Source organism: Nymphaea colorata, chromosome 12 (assembly GCF_008831285.2).
Source record: "Nymphaea colorata isolate Beijing-Zhang1983 chromosome 12, ASM883128v2, whole genome shotgun sequence".
Taxonomy (NCBI): domain Eukaryota; kingdom Viridiplantae; phylum Streptophyta; class Magnoliopsida; order Nymphaeales; family Nymphaeaceae; genus Nymphaea; species Nymphaea colorata.
Genome location: NC_045149.1, coordinates 17,164,734 through 17,184,469, shown reverse-complemented (window position 1 = coordinate 17,184,469; position 19,736 = coordinate 17,164,734). Strand labels below are relative to the sequence as shown.

The following is a 19,736-nucleotide window of genomic DNA, read 5'->3' as shown; positions in this document are numbered from 1 at the left end:
ATGTAATTCCTTTCGTCTATTTCTCATAAACCACCGCATTGGGCGTTGCTGTGATAAAGACATATAAGGGCGTCGGCACCACAGTATGCCAAAAAAAGAAGTTGGTGTAAGCACCGTGTGGGCAATTGCCTCCACAGGTATATATATTACATTGGCATCTTTGAACAATTTTTCGCCCCTTAGCCGAAATTTTTTACTCCGCTTGTATGTGCAAAGCTTTGGCCCATGAGACGTGTGAAAGATTTTTCATCTACATGATGGATTTTTTGACATATGGGTTACATCTATATTGTGACAACATCAAAAAGACATTTATAAAGGACAATTCATCACTCAAATTTTTTGAAGCATAATGAAGTGCATATTTCCGTCTGTAAGTTTTGTATATCCCAACTAAATCCAAACACCATTTTTATGTAGTATGTAATGTTCTTGTTTTTATTGCTTAATTTAGCATTGTTGGTATGATCTTTGCTTCAGTTAAAATTGATGATAGGATCTTCTAATTGATTTACTAAACAAAAGAGGTTAAAACTTATCATTTTCATGCTAAAGCAACTTTAAGAACCCAATTTAAAACTCTTTTTTTCGCATGTTTTTTTCAATCCAAAGCATGGAACACAGCAAATTCGCAATAATAAGCATGGAACTCAATTTAAAAACCAGGGGGGAATTTTGGAATTTTAGAAACAAAATGCTAATTTTTTAAGAAATTGGAATTATCAAAGAAACTCAAACATGAAATTTTGATTCCATTTAGTTTGAGGATCTATATTTTTCATTATTGAATTAAAATTTCAAACCATCAAACGCCCTGACAAGTTAAATATGCTAAAATTGAATGATCATAACTTGTTTGGTTCCCTTCTTTAGTCTAGTTGGTAGGCTCATGTTCAACTCATGAACCTGTTAAAACTATGAGAGCAACATTGTGTTATTGAAACACATATTCATAAATCTTATAATCTATAACAGTGTACGTTTTTGTTTCAGAAAATATAAAAATTAACAATCAAATAAAAACTACACCGTATTATTTAACATAAGAACTTGATGTCTTCAAAACATGTACTGCAATAACATAATTTTTTTTTCTTGCCGGTGAAAATAACGGACAATTACAGATCTCAACGTTGATGAGAGATATAGTGAAAAGAAAAGAAAAAACTGTTTTCCACATATTCAGATCGAATAGTTAGCCTCAAGACCGTATAAGATCCAAATCCAGGAATTAGAACGTCCAGTTTAGATCGAATATCCAATTATGTCCAATTGATTTGCCTCCCCAGAACACAAAGAAGAAGAAAAAAGAAAGAGGGAAAAAACAACCGCCACCAATCACGTGAATCACCAAGAAATTCCCTCCATCTTCCGTCGGACGGAGGACCGAGTTCTGCAACAAGGCAAAAGATGGCCTTCTTCTGCAGCTTCTTTCTCTCCATATCCCCACCACCCACCTCCTGCAACCTCCTCCAATCCCCACCACTATGCCTTCCCAGACCCCTAACACTTCCAGCACCCAAACTCATGAGGATGGTCATGGCTTCCTCTTCAAGAAGAGGCACCATTCCAGCAAGGGACATGGTGATAGACTATGGCAAGTATAGAGGAAGAATGCTTGGGACCCTCCCTTCCTCCTACCTCAAATGGGTCTCCAAGAATCTCAGGGCTGGGGACTACCAGGAGTGGGCCGACCGTGCAGACGAAGTCCTCGCCGACCCCGTCTACGCCGACCGCATCGAGTGGGAGAATGCTCAGAAAATCCTAACCGGCAATGAGGTATCGCGAGTCGCCGGGACGAGGAGCCACTCGAATTCTTTCACCCAAAAACCGGTTTCTGATCTGTTGGACATCAGTAGGCGTTTTGGCTGGGACAACGATGATAAGGAAGGCTGGAGAAAGGTCGATTTCAACCTTCTGGGGACGTCGAAAGGCGGAAGGATACCGCGACTTAAGGATACGCAGAGGTCGAGCGGGGCGGTGCCTTATCACGATGATGGTGGTTCGCATAGGTTGTCTTCTTCATCTTCCTCCCCTTTGATTAAATCGAATGGTGACGGCGACAATGTGAGGTCAGGGGTTGAGAGGAGGCGGGAACTGAGGAGGGAGAGGCAGAGGATGAGGAAGACGGAGGATGGTGGCGATTTAGTTCAGCAGCAACACCAAAGATCGGTAAAAAGCTCCTCTTATTCGCCGCCGTCCGCGGAGGGCGAGAGGCGCAACCCTTTTCCGGGACGTCAAGCCATTCTGAGAAAGCTCGAGATGAACAACCGCGGCTGAATAGGGACGAATAAATTCACGTACATTGTTCTCTCTCTCTTTATTTTTTTTTATTAGGTCACTTTTTCGTGTTTTTTTCATTTATCCACTGGCTAGGTTTTATCTTTATTGGCAATCAGTGTACCTGGAGCCCGATGGTTGAATTGAATGCAACTTCTTGAATAAGAACCAATTTGATGTGCTCGCTAATTTTGTATTGCATCATATGATTATAATGAAGGAGCTCATGTTCCCTGGGAATTTAACCATCTACTTATATAGCTAGCTTTTGTTATTTACTTCCAAATTGATGTTAGTTTTTGGTGCCAAGTCCCTGATTGTTGGCATTGTTAGCTTACCGAGCTACAAAGTGTTTAGAGATTCTCTTTGCCACTGAACAAATTGATGCTAACTTTGGAATGGCTTGTGAAATTTTAGCGACGGTTGCATAATTTTTCTCTTTGGATAGACAGATTTTTTTAGTTTACAATAGCATATCAGCTTCCCATTCTCTGTCCCCCTTCTCCTGGATTACACTCGAACCCACATCTCTTCTCCTAGATTGGATTACACGACAGTTAAAACAATATTCTCGAAGACGTAAGCTCTGTTCGAGTTTCATGTGGAATCCTTTCCAACCAACTATAAGGTTACGTGCACTATAAAAACCAAATAAGCTATAATTCTGAAATGGTAGGGAAATAAAAAGTAGTAGCAATAGTCGCTGGAGGAAAATTCTACGGCCACTGGAAGATCATACCACTAAGCTTTGGAAGTTCACCCCGTGAAGCAAATTAAGGCAACCTTGTCACAGTCTAGTCTACTACAATGTTCTAATATGAGTAAGGTCATTGTGCTGAAGGATCCCCTGTAGATTGTAGACTTGATGTGATTTCATCTTCCAGCAATCTAATTTTAGTGTTCATGTTTGCCTGAATCACCATGCTTACTTGTTGATAGTCTATACTATCTGTTTGATTCCTCTTTTTCCTTGGTCTCTAAGCTTATCAGCCTGTGTCTTCTATTACAGGAAAAGGTTTTTGAAGGCTGACATTGGGTGGACAGTGACAGAAGGCGGTTTGCTTCTCTGCTGCTGAGTTCTATCTTTAAAATATTAGAGAAGGAAACCATGCGAAACATTTCTTTTTATAAGGGAAAGGCGGTCAAGAATTGGTCTGTACGAAGGGACAGCGTAGTGCCATATCCAGTCCACGCCCCCCCCTGCAGAAGGCTGTTTGTTTGAGTTTCGTAGTTTTGCCGCATAGATGTGTATACTTGGCAAATCTGACGCTATTTTCGCACTTCTATTTTCGACACGTATAGGTTTATCGTGTCAGCGAAGTATCCTTTTTCTGCATGCTTCTGGAACTTCGGGGGTTCCATGGCTTCGTTTGATATAATCTTGGGAGTGTTAGAAATGCCCTCTACTACAGCCACAGTTTAACGGCAGCGTTGCGTGTTAAGAGAGAAAGAGACTCATGGATCCTAGGCCTTCTCGCAAGCTGGTAGGCGCGGTGGTGAGAACCAGGAAGGTTGTGGAAGAGACAGTGAAGGTTTCAGCCGTTGTTGGGAACAATTGCAACGGTGACTCTGCTCCAATTGAGTCGTTGGCTGCTTCTAACAACTCAGCGCCTATCGAGTTCTTGGAAGTTGATGACCTTGCTGCTGCTGCTGCTGCTGCTGCTGCTAACCTGTCTCCGGGCGTGACCGATGTTGCTGCTGACACTAAGAAGACGACCTCAATCTCTACCAGAACTCAGAGACAGGTGCCTGTCACTGGACCGGACGGGAAACAAGATGCGTTCCCAAAGCAAGAGAAAGAAGAACGAAAGCCACAGGCTGGTGGAGCTTCTCTTGTTGAGCGCGAGAAGGAAAAACAGGAGGTGGTAGAGGAGACTCGAGAAGAAGAGGCATGGCCTATTGGAGATAAAGAAAGAAAGGCTAAAGTGCCAGATGAGAATACTGAAGAGACTCGAGAGGAACCAGGAGAGGAGCTAGAAGAAACTCAAGAGGGAGAGGAGGAGCCTGTCGAAAAAGAACGGAAGGTAAGAGTACCAGAAGCGGAGTTAGAAGAAACTCAAGAGGAAGAGGAAGAGCTTCTTGAGAAAGAAAAGAAGGCAGTAGCACCAGATGAGGAGCTAGAAGAGACTCAAGAGGAAAAGGCGGGGCCTGTCGAAAGAGAAAAGAAAGCAAGACCATCAGAGGAAGAGATGGAAGAGACTCAAGAAAAAAAGGAAGATCCTCTTGAGAAAGAAAATAAGGCAGTGGCAACGGATGAGGAGCTAGAAGAGACTCGAGAGGAGGAAGAAGAGGGCTTTGGAAGAGAGAGAAAGGAAAGAGCACCAGATAAGTTGCTAGATGAAATTCAAGAGGAAGATGAAATTCAAGAGGAAGAAGAGTCTCAAGAGGAGGAAGAAGGGTTGCTTGAAAAAGACGAGAAGCAAGAAGCACCAGTTACAGTTGAGACACAGAAGGGAAAAAAAAAGGACACCGAGGAGCAGGAGGAGGACGTGGGTGCTAAGAAACGGAAGCAAAGAGCAGCGGACGAGGTAGCAGCAGCTATCGAGGGGCAAAAGAAGCCGAAGGCGGCCGAGGAGACTCCCAAGAAAGAAGAGAAGGCCCATTTTGGAAAAAAAGAACCCAAGCAGGAACCCTCCAAAAGGAAGAGGAGGAGGAGAAGGAGAGTTGAAGACTTGGGAGCGGGAGTGTACAAAAACTATGTTCTCAAGGTATTGAAGCAAGTGCACCCTGAGCTCCGGATATCGTCAGTGGCCATGACAGTGCTGAATGGTTTTATAGCGGATATGTTCGAGAGGTTGGCTGAGGAGGCATCAAAGCTATCCAAGCATACGGGCAAGCATACTTTGTCCTCGCGGGAGATCCAAGCAGCAGTCAGGTTAGTGCTGCCGGGAGAGATAGGGAAGCACGCGGTCGCAGAAGGAAGCAAGGCTGTCACGAAATATCAAGAATATCCGGAACGTTAGCTTTTATGGGCAGTTTTTAGGATTCTGCATTTTGTTTTGCTGCAGAATTCAGCGCCTTCTTTTTCTTTTTGTATAGTCCTTCATGTGTCCGACGGGACTGCATCTTGTACAAAATCTTGTTTTTGTTGAGGTTCATAATCCTCTGGTATAACGTAATAGTTACTTTATTTGCAGTTTTTTGGTGTAACCATCTTAATTACATCTCGATCTTCTTGCATTTTGATCTTCTTGCACTGGCAATCTTTTGAGAGAGAGAGATTTACTCTTAACAGCAATATTGATTTACTATAACAGCATGGTGACCGGCTTTAGGGCCTTTATTATTTAGAACATTCCACACAGGCGTGGTATAGGGCCTTAGCGTAGAATTTTAAAACACGATCGAATCGGAACCCGGCGATCAAGCCGTGGAGGATGTGAAGTTGAAGTTCGCGCATGTGGTCTGCAAGGAGAGCAAAGTCGGACTGAAACCTAGCCTCCTGTTCTCCAAATCAAACAGTAAGAAATTGTCCTGCATCTGGAATGATCCTATGACAACTTCGTACTGTGGTCTATAGCCACCATCTAGGAAAGCCAAGCATAATCTGCTATCGTCGATGTCCTTCATTAGATTGGCACCAAACATGGTCCAGTTCTTACCATCCAACATCAGATCTACTGGTCCTACCGGCGCTCCCACGCGAGTACCACCGAGTTTGCTTGAATTCAAGCAGATCTCAAATGGCTTCACTGCCGTCACTCGAGGGATTCCGCTTGTGGCCTTGTTGAAGGCGCTGGTGAATGCCTTGTAGATCGGCCTTGACAGCGTAGAGTAGGGGACGGTGGTGCTCAGCCTGGCTATGCCGCCACGAAGAGGAGCACCGATTCCTTTCTGAGCAACTGCTATGCCTTTGAGTGGAATCAAGTAATCAAGCGGGTGTTCTGGATGCCGGACAAGCTGAGTATAGGAAAGATATGAGGTAACTGCGGAACTCCATGGTGGCAAGAGGAAGAATGAACCTTCACCGAAGAACAGCACACCTGATGCAGTTCCCGTGCTGGGCAAACAAAGAGCGAACTTCTGCTTGAGGCCAGGCACGGCCGACGCCAAAAGAGAAGGCAGACTGAATTTGGTAAGGCCAAATGGAGCCAAACCTTGGGCATGGTAAGGTAGGGAAACGAGGAAAGCGGGAGGGACGCAGGCAGAGAGCAGGTGAGGGATGGAAATCGGTCCGGTGGGGTTATGCCCATTGGTGGTGTTCAGATTGAGGGTGGTCCGGGTGAGTTCTGCTTTAACGCAGCTGTTGTCGATGGAGTTCTGCAGCGGGATGGTGCAGGCGCCGCTGGAGCATCTCGTGAAGTGGGGAGGTTGGCATGACGGGCTGAAGGAAGTGCCGGTAAATGCAGAGCATTGAGGGGAATTACAGGGGAAGGTGGGGTGGTTTCTCGGGCAGTTTAGAGACAGTACCGAGCTGCTCAGATCTATGACGAAGGAACTGCCATCATTGGCAGAGAAGGTGTACAAGGAGGTGCGCTGGTCGAGCTTGATCGGCGCCATGACAGCGCGGGTGCTGGGAGGCGCACTAGCAGCCAGGATGCAGCGGACGGTGAGAGACAGGAAGAAGATGGCAGCCTGAAATTGAGCCATTTTGGTGATTGGCTTTGCAAGAGCTGAGAGATTGGCAGGTTTATATTCACGTTACAGGCTTCGATTAACTAGATCTGGTCAAAATATATTAATTAATTCCAGTTGTTCATACTACCCGAGAAACCACAGACGGGGTGAGAGGTCTGACATTTCTTGGAGTCTGTGTTCTGTGTTGGACCCGCTGTGCTGAACTAGTTTGTCTTGTTTTAATCAGAAGATCACGTAATCTATGGCATCAACTGGTCAATGCTTTTGGATGAGGATTTGATCCTAGCAAAATCTTGCTGTACTCCATGAAGGCTGCGTCACTGACATCTGATGTCAACCATGCCGACTTTCTGAATATATGGTCGACGGACTTTTCTTTCCCTCGACGGAACTCTTTGTTTCTTTTCCTCGTGGCAATGGAAGTATTCGGTGAGTGGGAGAGACACTCAACTCCTTGTTTAGAATACAGATCTTGCTTTTGATACCTCATTTTTGTTTGTTTGTTCTTTCATTGACAAATACTTGCCTGATGTTTTTACTTGTAAGATATTTCTTGGTTAGCTACTGAAACTTGGAAGTATGTATTTATTTGCCTATGTATCTAAGCTCTCCTTTTATGGGTAGTCATGTTCTTTAACCTGGAAATTTTCATGGAAGTATGTATTTATTTGCCGTATTTATTTGCCGTATTTATTTGCCTATGTATCTAAGCTCCCCTTTCCTGGGTAGTCATGTTTTTTAACCTGAAGAATTTATCTGGAATGGTGAGGTAAAAGTTTGAGAGAATTAAGAGAGCGGCGAGGAGATAAGGTCACCATCGTTTTGCATAAACAAGGGCATGTTCTTGGGGCCACTCATTTAATAGTAAGTTCAATTTTCTTCAATACATTGATACAAGTGATAAAGACTAAAGGGGTTTTGGTTCGCTTGAAATCAATAGAATTCTATAATCATTATTCTTATTTTTTAAAAATGCCAATTGTATTATCAAACAAAGAATTTTGATTCTGGAATTATGCTCATTCTAAAATCAAAATTTTAGAATGATGATCCTACCTTGAGCTAGAAATTGGATTACAGAATTCTGGAATCTTTTCATCTCGCTTTGGCACAAGCCATGATGGCCTTAAGAATTCTAAAATAGATTTCTCTTTTCATCAAACAAGTTAATTTTAATTTTAGAATGAAAATTCCATACTATCAAACTCAAAAGAAAATTGAAATTTTCATTCCCATTTCAAGTTGAGGTGGAAATTTAGTTCTAGAACTTTTGATCTGAGAACCATTAAACACCCAATAAATGTGTCATCTCGGTGGAGAAACACATAATGATCTTGTCCCACTTCACATAGGCAAGCAAATTAGATGGATTCATGGTTTCAAGGTTTCATATTTCATAGGAGATCTTTTTGGTTTTTTATTTATAGTTCTTGCATTGATAACAAGCTCATGTTTCTATAATCTCAATATGTATTTACTTGAATGATGAGACAAAGCTCCTTTCGGGTGAGCAAGAGGGTCAATCCCACCACCCGAAGTGAAGACCGAAGGCCCCCCCCATTCCCCTTACTTCTGAAGTCCTGAGCTGCGTCGGTGTCAGTGCAACTCTCACCAAGTGATGGATAGTGCAACTAGTTGGGTTGGGCGGCGTGTTACAGCCACGTTTTCATTATGGTATTGAGAAATAGTGTTGTTTTTGAGCTTAAGGTGTCATTATGAGGCCAAGTGGATTGGTTCATGTCTCTCCCTCTTCTCTCCTCTCTTCATCACTCTCTTTTTTTTTCTTTCTTAAGCATGCTTTAGTTACACTTCTTTTTTTTTATATAATTTTATGGAGAAGAAAGCTCCACTATTGGGAAATTAAAAAAAAGCCTGAAATGGTTTTCTTCATCCCCTCAATCAAAGCTGTTAGAGTTTGCTCTTTTAGATGAATTATTTAATCAAGCAAACTCAGCCTCTTGGGAGCTTTAAAGGGCAGCGCAGTGCTACCAAACAGAAAGACCACTCACACTCAAAGGCTTTAATGTCTGAATCTGTGGTTGTTGAAGGATATATTATAACCAAAGAAATTAAATGCTCTGCTCAACGCATTCAAGATAATGCAGGAAGGCTAAATGGTTGAAGGCTTGGAATCGGAAAAAGAAAAAATAAAGAAAGGCCATTATATAAGAAAAATTTTTAAAAAGAAAAAGAACAGATTAGCTTTGTAAAAAAAGATGCATACACCATCTGAAAAAAAATGCCCATGACTTGAAAAAAAAAAAAAGAGGCTTCTCCATAGGCTGCATAACATCCCTTTCCAATGAAAGTCCAAAACACAACCCTTGTTTTACAGAAAATGATGAGAGAAGTACAACGGAGACACGTTATTCTGACAAAAAATACGAAAAACAAATAGAAGAAAAAATTAAGTTATCGTTTTAATGCTTGGAAACCTTAAAAAGAAGGCAAAATCGTTTAATGTTGGAACTTGCTGGAAAAATAGTTTCGCAACTATTATAATTGATCAGAGTTTTTCTCGTGGTAGTCTTTTTTTACTCGAGTTTTACGTTTAGCTGCTTTAGACAAATCCAAGGTTTTACTGCAAGGGCCTTTAAATAGAATGTTAAACTGAACGATCCAAAGTTGAGAACAAGTTTGCCTTTAAATTAATAATTTGTGCCTCAGTGGGCACAGGTAGAGGTAAGGATGTGTGAAAAGGTAGGTTTTTAATTATATTACATGGATGTTATACCTCTACTTGTGTTATATTTCTACTTTGTAAATAGAGGTACGGTACTTAAGTTGAAGGCGCACCACTACTATCGTTGATGCTCATGCAACTCAAAACCCTGTAAACAAAAAACCCTGAAAACAAGAGGAATAAGGGGTCTTTGAACCTCCTTTTCAAGCGGTAGTTAACCCAATGTTCACCCAAAAACTAAAAATCATTTGAGACTTAAATAGATAATAAAAATAATATTAAAATTTATAGATGTTTATCCAATGACTAAAGTGGAAATATCTAAAAGTATTTTTAAATCATGATGGAGACACGTTATTTTCATAAAAATACAAAGACAAGAAATCCCAAAAACAAGATGACCAATTCATAAGTCAAGCTTTTCTAGCTTATATGAATACAAAAGCACTAGAACAGGTCTAGATTAGTTCAAAGACAAATCTGAAGTACAAGCACCAGTTGCGGGTTTGCTATAGATTTAAACCTGAACAGAAGTTCTAGCAGAGAAAACATATCCTGGCCAACGGTTACAGTTGCTGCAAATCTCCGACCAGCCTTTCAAACTAAATTGCACCTTTGAAATTGATGTGAAGTCGCAACAACAGCAAGTTAAATCAGCAATATTGCCAATCTTTCATCCATCATCCCGGCCGCAGCTCATCGTCTTTTTTACAGTAACAGCTTCTTCATGTAACAGTCTTTTGGTTAAGGCGAAGGATGAAACCTTTCCCAGCAGGTCAATATGTAGATAGGCAAGCAAAAGGGACAAATTTTTTGAGCTCAAAAACCACTCAGTCCTTGCAGGAACCTTAGCCTTCTTCCCAATCTATGTCATCCTCATCCTCACCTGACTCCTCTGCTACGGCATTCAAATCTTGGACCTTGCGGACCTCATTCACATTACCTGTATCATAGGAGCTTTGTCAGGATAATTCAGTGATAAAACATTTTCCCAGGAACTAGCCAGAAAATGCTCAGTTAAATTGGCCTTTAGGTTACAGTTCCCAAGCTAGTTTCTAAATTCATTCTGCAACACGTACATTGTCAAAAGATTAGAAAGTTATGAACGAAGTTAATGCTGAAGAGCTTAAAACATCAGCATCTTTCAGAATTTGGCATTTGATGATGTCTAGGTCCTCTAGGACATGAACTTGTCACTACAGGAGATTCTTATCAGTAGATCTGACCATGCACATGAGAAAAGGCAAAAGAAAATAAATTAACGAGTATAACCAAACTATGAGGCCAATTATAAACAAAAAAACTGGATGAGTAATCGACTTGCCACCCATGACATGTCAATTTCCTTGCACATAACATTTCATGTGGACCAAAACATGGCTGAAAATTAGTAATATAGCCCACCATGAAGCGTTAAAACTTGCCTAGCAAAGGGAAAGAGAAACTTTCCTTCAAACTCAGTAGTATAGAAAAAGCAACATGTAACCTAATGTCAACAAGAAACTGCAGCCAGGCCACCTCCTCTAAAATCATGGACCATTAAAACCTTATATTATACCTGGAGACTCAGACTCCTCCCATTCAATATCTTCATCACCATCGTCTTCTCTTTTCGCCTTCATTCCAACCTGCCGCTGAGACGTTGGTTCAGAAACAGTAGTTGAAGTGCCCAAAGTGCTGGCATTAGTTGCTGCTGCAGCTGCTGCAGCAGCCACTGCTGCTGCTTTCTGCCTCTCAAGCAGTGCGCTGTAATAGGCCTTGAGATATTCTTCCTATCAGAAGAAAGTATTGCAAATTAAAAAATCCTTCCAGGTGCAGACATGTCAAGCTCAGTTAAGTGCTCCCACAGTGACTTGTGTGCTGTTACCTGTAAATTCTGAGTAGCCTCTTTTTCCTGATTTCCAGGCTTTTTATCCTCAGTTGACCCATTTGAACTTGTTAACCCATCCATTTTTGTTTCTTGTTTAACCAGACCCTGCTGTTCTTTTGTCAACTGCATTCCTTGCTTGATCATCCAAGGAGGTAAAGCTTTCATCGCTGTTGCAGCAACTGCAGGCTTGGAATCCTCTTCCTTGACTTCTACACCAGAAAGAGAGACCTCTACCTGCCAAACCACAGATGATTTGTCAATTACATGCAAAACTTGTCAGCTTCTTTGAAATTTGATCATTGTAACACAAGCCAAAGGTTATCTTAAGGAAAACCAGGTAAGAAAGAAATAAAAGCTGAAAGAAGCATGGAAAAGAAAATACCACAAAGAACATTCACAAACATGTCAATGATCAATTAACGTGATTAGATGACGTTTTACAAGTATTATTTGAAATTAAATACAGAACATCAGGTCAAATATAACCAGGCCAGCTCACTCACTGTGCAAAACGGCTTTATGTGCACCTCACACACAAGCACACCACTTAACCACAAGCACATGAACACACAAAACCACAGATTATATGCTCTCTCCATTTATATCTCACATTTTCTCAAAAATACGTGCATGCACATTTAATTTGAAAATGACCTTCAATCCCATTCCACTGGTAGAATAGAACTTGATAAATGCCGACGACATCTCCCCTCCAACCTAACCCCCATAAGAAACAACCTTTTGTCCTTAACAAACACGTGCCCTACTGCTAATGCAATTCCACATGCACAGTGCTGTAGCCAGCGTTCAAACTAAAGCTAATGTATTGGAAAAGCAAAAGGATCCACAAGAGTGAATTAGTGAACTATGTTATCCAGAAAAATGCCTTGTGCAACATTAGAAGAAGTTTATGAACCACTTATCTGAAAGCCACTTCCATGGAAACGAGCTTCCCAACACATGCACGATCTTAAAGCAATCAAGCTAAACAGATGCTTCAAAATTTTCACATAAATAAGATGACAAATAAAAAAACATGCACATGAAAAAATGAGAACATCCAACCGGACAGAAATGGCCAAAAGTAAAACACAACAAATGAGGTTCTAAGAGAACAAAGACAAAAATAATTCTGAATATCCTCATGTCTATACGTATTAGAATTGTTTATTTTTACTTTGACTGAGAAGCAGTTGCAAGATTGTGCCTTTCAAATAAAAAGCTGAGGGAAATGATGATTTAAAAGGCTAACAACAACAAGAGAAGGCCCAAAATGTCATTGTAATACAAGTATGACAGAGATTTGCCAAAAAGAAACAGAACTTAGGATTTTAAAGTAAAAAGACAGGTATTCATCCATTCTGAAGTAAGAATATAATGAGTCATTCATCTATAACTCCCAGGAAATAGAAGAATAAGAATATAATGAGTCATTCATCTATAACTCCCAGCAAATAGAAGAACCAAGTGACGTTCCTGCAGCATGTGACATATACCTAATAAAACATAAGAAAATAGAGGAACCATAGAGTGTGTCAAAGTAAGGAACGGAAAAATTAAGTGCACATACGCTTGTCTCGCCAACAAATGGCATCGGTGTTCCACCATGTGCATGTGGCTGTGAAGATCTGGAAGGGTCAACAGTCGAATCACCATTGATAACACGTCCAGCTGCAATTGCACGAGCTTGCCATTCTTGGAGAGTTCCAAAATAAGGAGCTTGCAATTCCTTTACTCTTGTCAATTGGTCCATTAATGGCTTTAGCTGTACCTGCATTTAGTTTTAGGCTTTCATTTTGCAGTAAGAAAGAATCAAATGGAAGGCCAAAAATTACAACAGGGGAAAAACTGAGATGACCTATATGGAATATAAATTTCAAAATTTTTATGACTTGATTTGTCAAACATTTAGGAGCCTGAAAGTCATTCACTTGTGGAACCATTCACAAGAAAATAACTAGTTCACTAGCATGGCATCTTCAAGATTTCCAGTTCTAATATATCTCTGGATTGACATCCTCACAAAACAACCTGTAAAAACTTAATAAAATGGAAAAATGGTTGAGCACAATTTCTAGGTGTTTGGAAAGCCAATAAAAATGTTACCATCTGCTAGGACACATTTAGCTCTTCAAATTATCCACAGGACAACAGAATGAAGTCAATGAAGACTACCTAGCTGTTTCTACAGCCATCAAATACATTAACGGTTAAAGAGACAATTCCTGATCAAATTACAGAGAACGTTATTGAGAATCGGTGGCACCACCAACTAAAAAGCTGAGAACCTAGCTGAATGGTAAAACCATGTTAAATGGGTTAGTCGATTTGTTCTCAGCTAGTCATGAATAAAATTTTGAATCTTGGTCAAGTGTGAAGCACCAGAAACACCTTGGAGGTTCACAACGTTCAAGTTTAAAAAGTAAAACAACTACTTTAATCATTACTAGGAATGCTTAAAGAAGAAGCAGAAAATTCCAAAATGCCTAAAAATTCTAGCGGGAAATTTTATAAGCTCGATTCACACTCGCATGCAAGGAGGGAAAAGCATGAGTTTGACCACAAACCTCAATCTTTTGTAGCATATCCTTAAGTTTCTCTCGGCGGCGCCTCCTTGCATTGTCATCGCCTTCTGCTATTTCATCAACAGCAAGGTTATCATTTTCAGCCACAAGTTCTGCATTACAATTCTCGCAGTGAAAGTATTCATCATTTGGGCTTATCAACCTTAGAGCATCCAAAGCAGAATACCTGATGAAGTGAATTTTCTTAGTGTTAGGCATGAAGAGCATATCAAACCAAGAACATGACAAAGACTGCTAAGAATAAAGCAATCAGACGTCAGACTGGTACCTTCTCTTACAATTGGGACAGATATATTCCTGGATTGTGTTTCTGTTATCCAGTTCATCTTTGAGCTTTTTCTTCATTCGGTGTATTCTATATCTAACAACGTCATAAATCTGCAATATAGTGCTATAATATGTAAGCATAAGAAAAGCAATGTGGCAAGTTAATATATTATTACAGCAAAAGTAAAAAGGCAAAAGCATGCAAGAGCGAAACTGTGAGATGCATGATCAGTACATAAATGGAATGCTAATTGCTTGTTTGATACAATAACAAGAATCCATATGCAATAGCAGGAGGAGACAATTAAATTTGCTTTAGAAAACTAAAAACAGTCCCATGACCAAGGTACCAACAGATCACGAACTAGAACATCACTCACGCGAACATGTGATGCTCAAGTGCAAGATTGAGGCTTAGGGTCACTTAGCTCTGGTGAAATTCAACACAATACTGAACTGAAGCAGTGAGAACCAAGAGAATTTAAATAAGATTATTGATTGGAAAAATTTTCAGGCAAGACTGCCCATCCCTCATGTCAAACAAATGATTGCTTTACAAAGTAACCTGTGCATAATCCAAGCAGCAATAAGAATGCATATGTTGCTTTATCTTTTCTTCACCCTCCTTAACAATCTGTTGTCCATCACCAGTCGCAGCCACAGCAGCACTGTGAAACTTCGCCCCTTTTGCAGTCTGAAAGCAAAATCAGCATGCACCCACATAACATGAAGCAGTCAATATGATTAAGAAATTATTATTTTCACAATGGAAAACCTAAACACATGGTTCAAAAGATAATATCAGAAAAATTCTCCCATAAATATCCAGAGATAGGAAACAGATGGATGTGCTTCATTTCAAGAGTAACTGCAAGGATTGGAAAGCATGCATAGGGAGTTCCAGGTTATGCACAATTTAGTTCAGATGAACCACAGGTGCTTAAGCAAAAGTAATTTAATCTTCCAAAATATGTTTGCTTTTGTCATCCTCCCAACCGCCCACCTACTGTGTTCCTATTTCCTACATGTCAAAAACCCACAATAACTACTGAAGAGAAAATCAAAAGCAAGCCGATTAGTGAAGATGAATATTTAATCGTTTCAGTTGACCTGCATTGAATCTGCTTCAATTTTCTTCATTTTTTCCAAAAGGAAATTAATGAATGATGTAAGTAAATGGAAGCTTGATTTCTGCATAACATTTCATTGTCTTTTCTCAAATTTGAATGTCATTTCAATATCAAATTGACCATATCTTATGCAATCCATGTCACTGTCACACAAAGCTTCTTCAAGAGACATGGTGGATCAGTTTTTTCTAGTTGAACTGCTTACCCACCCACAAATGAATAAGACCAACGAGTGGACTTCTCGTGAAATGCATTCCATCATTTCACGTATATTACAAATATATTCAACACATGGCCCAAAATAACAAGCAATTTCTTCTTATTTTGAGATGTGTCGAAGTGGAAAATGAGACAAAACATATCAAAGTCAGCCCAGAACCCAACCTCCCACATGACATTCAAGCTTCACCGTAAGTCATTCTTGTCTTACTAATGCTTTTCCAATAAAATCCAGTATTGGAGATGCATAATTAATCAAGCTGAAGGCCTACAATTACAGTAGTTTTGTTAACACAGTCAGCAAATAACTAATCCAAGAAATGTAAACAACAACCAAATAAAGAAGTTATGAAAACACACATCAAACCTGTAAACAATAATAAAGAATTAAGTCATCAAGATGCATGTCAAGTCCCAGGGGACATAAACAATAAGTCAATAGCAACACAATAAAGTCATCAAGTTGCAATGTTGCAAGTACAAGGAGGCCTGCAACCAAAAATGAAAAATTTTTTATTCTGCCCCTGCATGCACAACCCATGCAGAGGCCATAACCACATCACTGAAAATTCAAGAAACTGCTTGATTTCCCTGGAGACCAGCATAGTCTGTGTCCTCTCAATTCCTAATCTAGCCAGTTAAAGATACCATGTGACATATGTATGCTGGATGTGCACAACACATATCAAAACAGAAAAAGCATAGATGTTCCATAGTGCAAAACTCACTTCCTTCCTTTGGTCTCTAGTGACGAGCTTCTCTTCTTCAAAAAAACGTAAAGTACGACGAAGCTGTTTGGAGTGCAACTTTAAGTCCTTTGCTAAATCTTCTTCTTTAACCCACTGTCGCCTAAAAATAAAATAATCAAGTCACCATTTACTTAGCAAATGCTACTAAGTAATATAGCTCAAGTGAAAATGATTCTTCTAAAATAAACTAACAAACTAAAATAGCATATAGGCTGTAGGAGGTTGTTTAACAAAAAAATGCAGTGTGATGTGCTAACGACAAATTTTGACATGCTTTACGACTTTCGTTGTCATTCAAAGTCAGATATAGGTTAACATAGGTGGTTAACCACACCCAAAAAAAAAAATTACTTTGACCTGCTAAGAACAATATTGACCTGCTTTAAAACGTTGGCTTTTTATTCACAGATTGTAGCCTCACATTCTAGTTTTGTGAAAAAATAAAGCATGAACTTTTAAATGATCAATAACCTTTAGACAGTTTCTGGCCAAATTATGCAGTTGCTTCTAGAAAAAACAGTTGCATGATGTCATTGTTTAATCCAGACCATCTTTTTTGATAAACAAATGTCACAAGGGATCTTTAATGATGCTTCGCAAGCACTCATGCATGTGAAAGTTCTCCTCATTGTTTAAAAACGATCTCCCAAAATTAAATATGACTAGTCTAATAGATTTACAAAAGTGTAAAGAACGGTCCTATAAGTGCAGATTTAGCAGACATCTAAAATTTTCCGAGTGAAGGAGTTCGGATCACACTTACGAGATAAACTGCTTAAGATCTATAAGCATGTGGCATAAATTGGCGCTTCACAAAAAGAGTGTAAGCAGAGTCAATAAGTTAAATTTGACATTTGGGAAAGATCAGACCATACTAAAAGAGAAGGTCACTTCCGAAATGAACCACACACATTGCAGAATAGGTTAACGTGAAGCTAATACATGATTCAGGAGCTCGTTTGACCAATAAGTGCATAACAAGTGCCGACTCCGGAACATAGCACCTCTCGGAGCCAGGTCATATTAATGCTGTCTGGACTAGCGAGCCAAGCTCCCCAAGTAACCGTGAATTTGAGAATGGCATGACATAGAAATTAAAAAAATTCTCCAATGATAATAAAACACATCGACTAGAAAAGCTTGCCTAGTCAAGGCGTCCAGAACAACCACTGCAATTCCTCTGTTATCACTCCGACCGGTTTTCGGCTGGTTATCACCCTTGGTGGTAACGTCATCATAAAAAGCCCGTGCTACCAACCGCACCAATCTGCGAAACGAAAAGAACTCCGGTAATAAGCCCAATCTACTGTGTATTTTCCAGAAAAAAGATGACTGAATAACACCACCCATCAAACACCCCACGAGAAAGATGAACCCGGAAACACCAAAGAATCAAATTATCCCAACTGGAATACAGGATAGCAAAGGAGATCAGAGGCAGTCGCATTTCCTTGACGTTGACCAAATATACTGACAAGGGCATAACACAAACCAATCCATACATCATAAAGCAAGAGCCCACTAAAAGTTGCCCAGTTTGTTGTCAAAGTCCCCAAAAACAACACCGTCAAGGATTCAAGCAGCCAAAAACGCCAAGAACAATACAACCCACGAACCAAACGGTGGCAATCGGGATGCAAGACCATTGAAAACGCCCATTTACTCGAAGTTAAAGAAATTTATTCGCGGGGAATCACCTCAAAACGCAGACTGGACCATTTAGAAATGTAAGAATCAAAAACTCAAGCACAACCATGATGAAATGAATCCGAAGGCAATAACCTTTTGAAGGGTTCTGAGCTCGTTAATGTTACTCTGTGTGCGCTGACGTCCGGATTCATCGCGATCATGAGCGGGCGTTCTACACGCTAATTGAAAACGTGCTTGAAGACGCTCGCTGCAATAGCATTTCACGTACTATCTGCGACGAAATTCTGCCCTCCCCGCCACCAACATCCCCAGCAATATCACAGGCGCCCTTTTGGGGAAGAGAGAGAGAGGAGAAGGGACCAAGAACCGGTCGACTGGCCCTGCTGTTTAAAACGATCCTAGTCGGCCTGAATCAGCCGATTCTCGGCCCCTTTCGGTTCGATACGGTGGCCGATCCAGTGGGTGTTCAAAATGGGCGATTTTACAAATCAGCGATGCAGCCAATTGCTTGTTATTTTTCCCTTTTTTTCTTTTTACTTTGTTCGATATATAATTTGGTTTCTTTAAACATAAAAATAATATATATAGTTGTTCGATAAAAATTTCAATAGCAAAATCTTTGCAGCAAGGATCAAAGTGATGGGAAATTGTGGGACTAGAGTGGACCGGTTCGCGTACGATTCCGATTCACTGAGTCATTAAGCTTTCTGATTCCATTTGTAAACCGATCTTGGTAACATTTGCGGAAAAATATGAAATCAAATGGTTCTTATTTTATTTATCCCACTTCTATCGATTATCGATGGACTCGCACTTACCTTATGCAATGACGATATCATGCTTACCTTTTACTTGTGGGTAAGAAATAATTTTAGTCTAAGGTGATAATTTGTCATGAAGCAGGAAACCTACGGTATTAGGGATTTGGAAGCCTCTATAGCTTTTATGTTTTAAAACCTAAAAAAGCATTTAAATCAAACATTTGGGAAATCCAATGTATGGCATCTATAACTGTTCTATACTCCTCTAATTCTTTTTGGTATATACATCAAGAATACAAAATCCCTTCACCCTTTTCTCTTGCCTCTGGGTTTAGGGCGTACTTCTGAAACTCGATAGGGAGTGAGATAATCAACTAAAATGTGGTGCACCGTCTAAAGAATAGTGCACACAAAAATAAAATTGATGACTGAACTTTCACCAACCTGCCAATCCAACCAAGCACGCTGTACAAGGCGATGTTGATCGTCAGCTAGTTTATGCTTCGAGTTAAATTACTCTTAATGGGTTATTTAGTAACAATAACACCGTGGGAATGTTTAGTAGATTATTGGAACTTATGTTTTCGTATTTTATAAAATTTGTTCAACATATTGGGTAGATTCATGTGACACTTATAAAGTGTATCAATGTCAAATGAACCTTTAAGACACATTTTGTTATCGCACATGCGCTACACTAAAGATTTTAATATATCAGTTGATTAGGTTCCCTTCAATCTCATTCCCTATAATATTGGCTAGTACTTAACAATTTCATCAAGTATGTCACAACACCATATGAAAATTCTAAACAGTTTGGTGCATTAGCCAAAGTCAAGTATGTGGTCGGTCACTGGTTCGAACTCGGAATGCTGCCCAAATCTGGAGCGGTTTCGTCTGCCGGTCCATGTGAGCGAGGCTCTAATCTAAACAAGGCGGACGATCACGAACCAACAAAAGAAAG

General features: G+C 40.1%; 4 protein-coding genes across 4 annotated transcripts; 2 read left to right on the top strand and 2 right to left on the bottom strand.

Moving 5' to 3' along the window:
* The first annotated feature begins 1,285 nt into the window (after nt 1-1,285).
* On the top strand, nt 1,286-3,430 carry LOC116265617 (uncharacterized). Its single transcript, XM_031646349.2, has 2 exons — nt 1,286-2,300; nt 3,290-3,430. Exon 1 carries the CDS (start codon nt 1,411-1,413, stop codon nt 2,278-2,280), a length of 870 nt encoding a protein of 289 aa, XP_031502209.1. The 5' UTR covers nt 1,286-1,410; the 3' UTR covers nt 2,281-2,300; nt 3,290-3,430.
* A 300-nt stretch (nt 3,431-3,730) lies between these two features.
* LOC116265615 (uncharacterized) lies at nt 3,731-5,416 on the top strand. The gene has a single exon (XM_031646346.2). The coding sequence runs from the start codon at nt 3,738-3,740 to the stop codon at nt 5,241-5,243; it is 1,506 nt and encodes a 501-aa protein (XP_031502206.1). The 5' UTR covers nt 3,731-3,737; the 3' UTR covers nt 5,244-5,416.
* An 85-nt stretch (nt 5,417-5,501) lies between these two features.
* LOC116265616 (chitinase CLP-like) lies at nt 5,502-7,285 on the bottom strand. The gene has a single exon (XM_031646348.2). It carries the CDS (start codon nt 6,868-6,870, stop codon nt 5,644-5,646), a length of 1,227 nt encoding a protein of 408 aa, XP_031502208.1. The 5' UTR covers nt 6,871-7,285; the 3' UTR covers nt 5,502-5,643.
* A 2,640-nt stretch (nt 7,286-9,925) lies between these two features.
* LOC116265952 (uncharacterized) lies at nt 9,926-18,366 on the bottom strand. The gene is made up of 10 exons (XM_031646968.2): nt 18,144-18,366; nt 17,506-17,628; nt 16,341-16,461; nt 14,829-14,957; nt 14,265-14,374; nt 13,979-14,162; nt 12,982-13,182; nt 11,409-11,645; nt 11,100-11,313; nt 9,926-10,484 (listed from the first exon to the last, which is right to left on the bottom strand). Exons 1-10 carry the CDS (start codon nt 18,209-18,211, stop codon nt 10,390-10,392), a joined length of 1,482 nt encoding a protein of 493 aa, XP_031502828.1. The 5' UTR covers nt 18,212-18,366; the 3' UTR covers nt 9,926-10,389.
* Between the last annotated feature and the right edge of the window lie 1,370 nt (nt 18,367-19,736).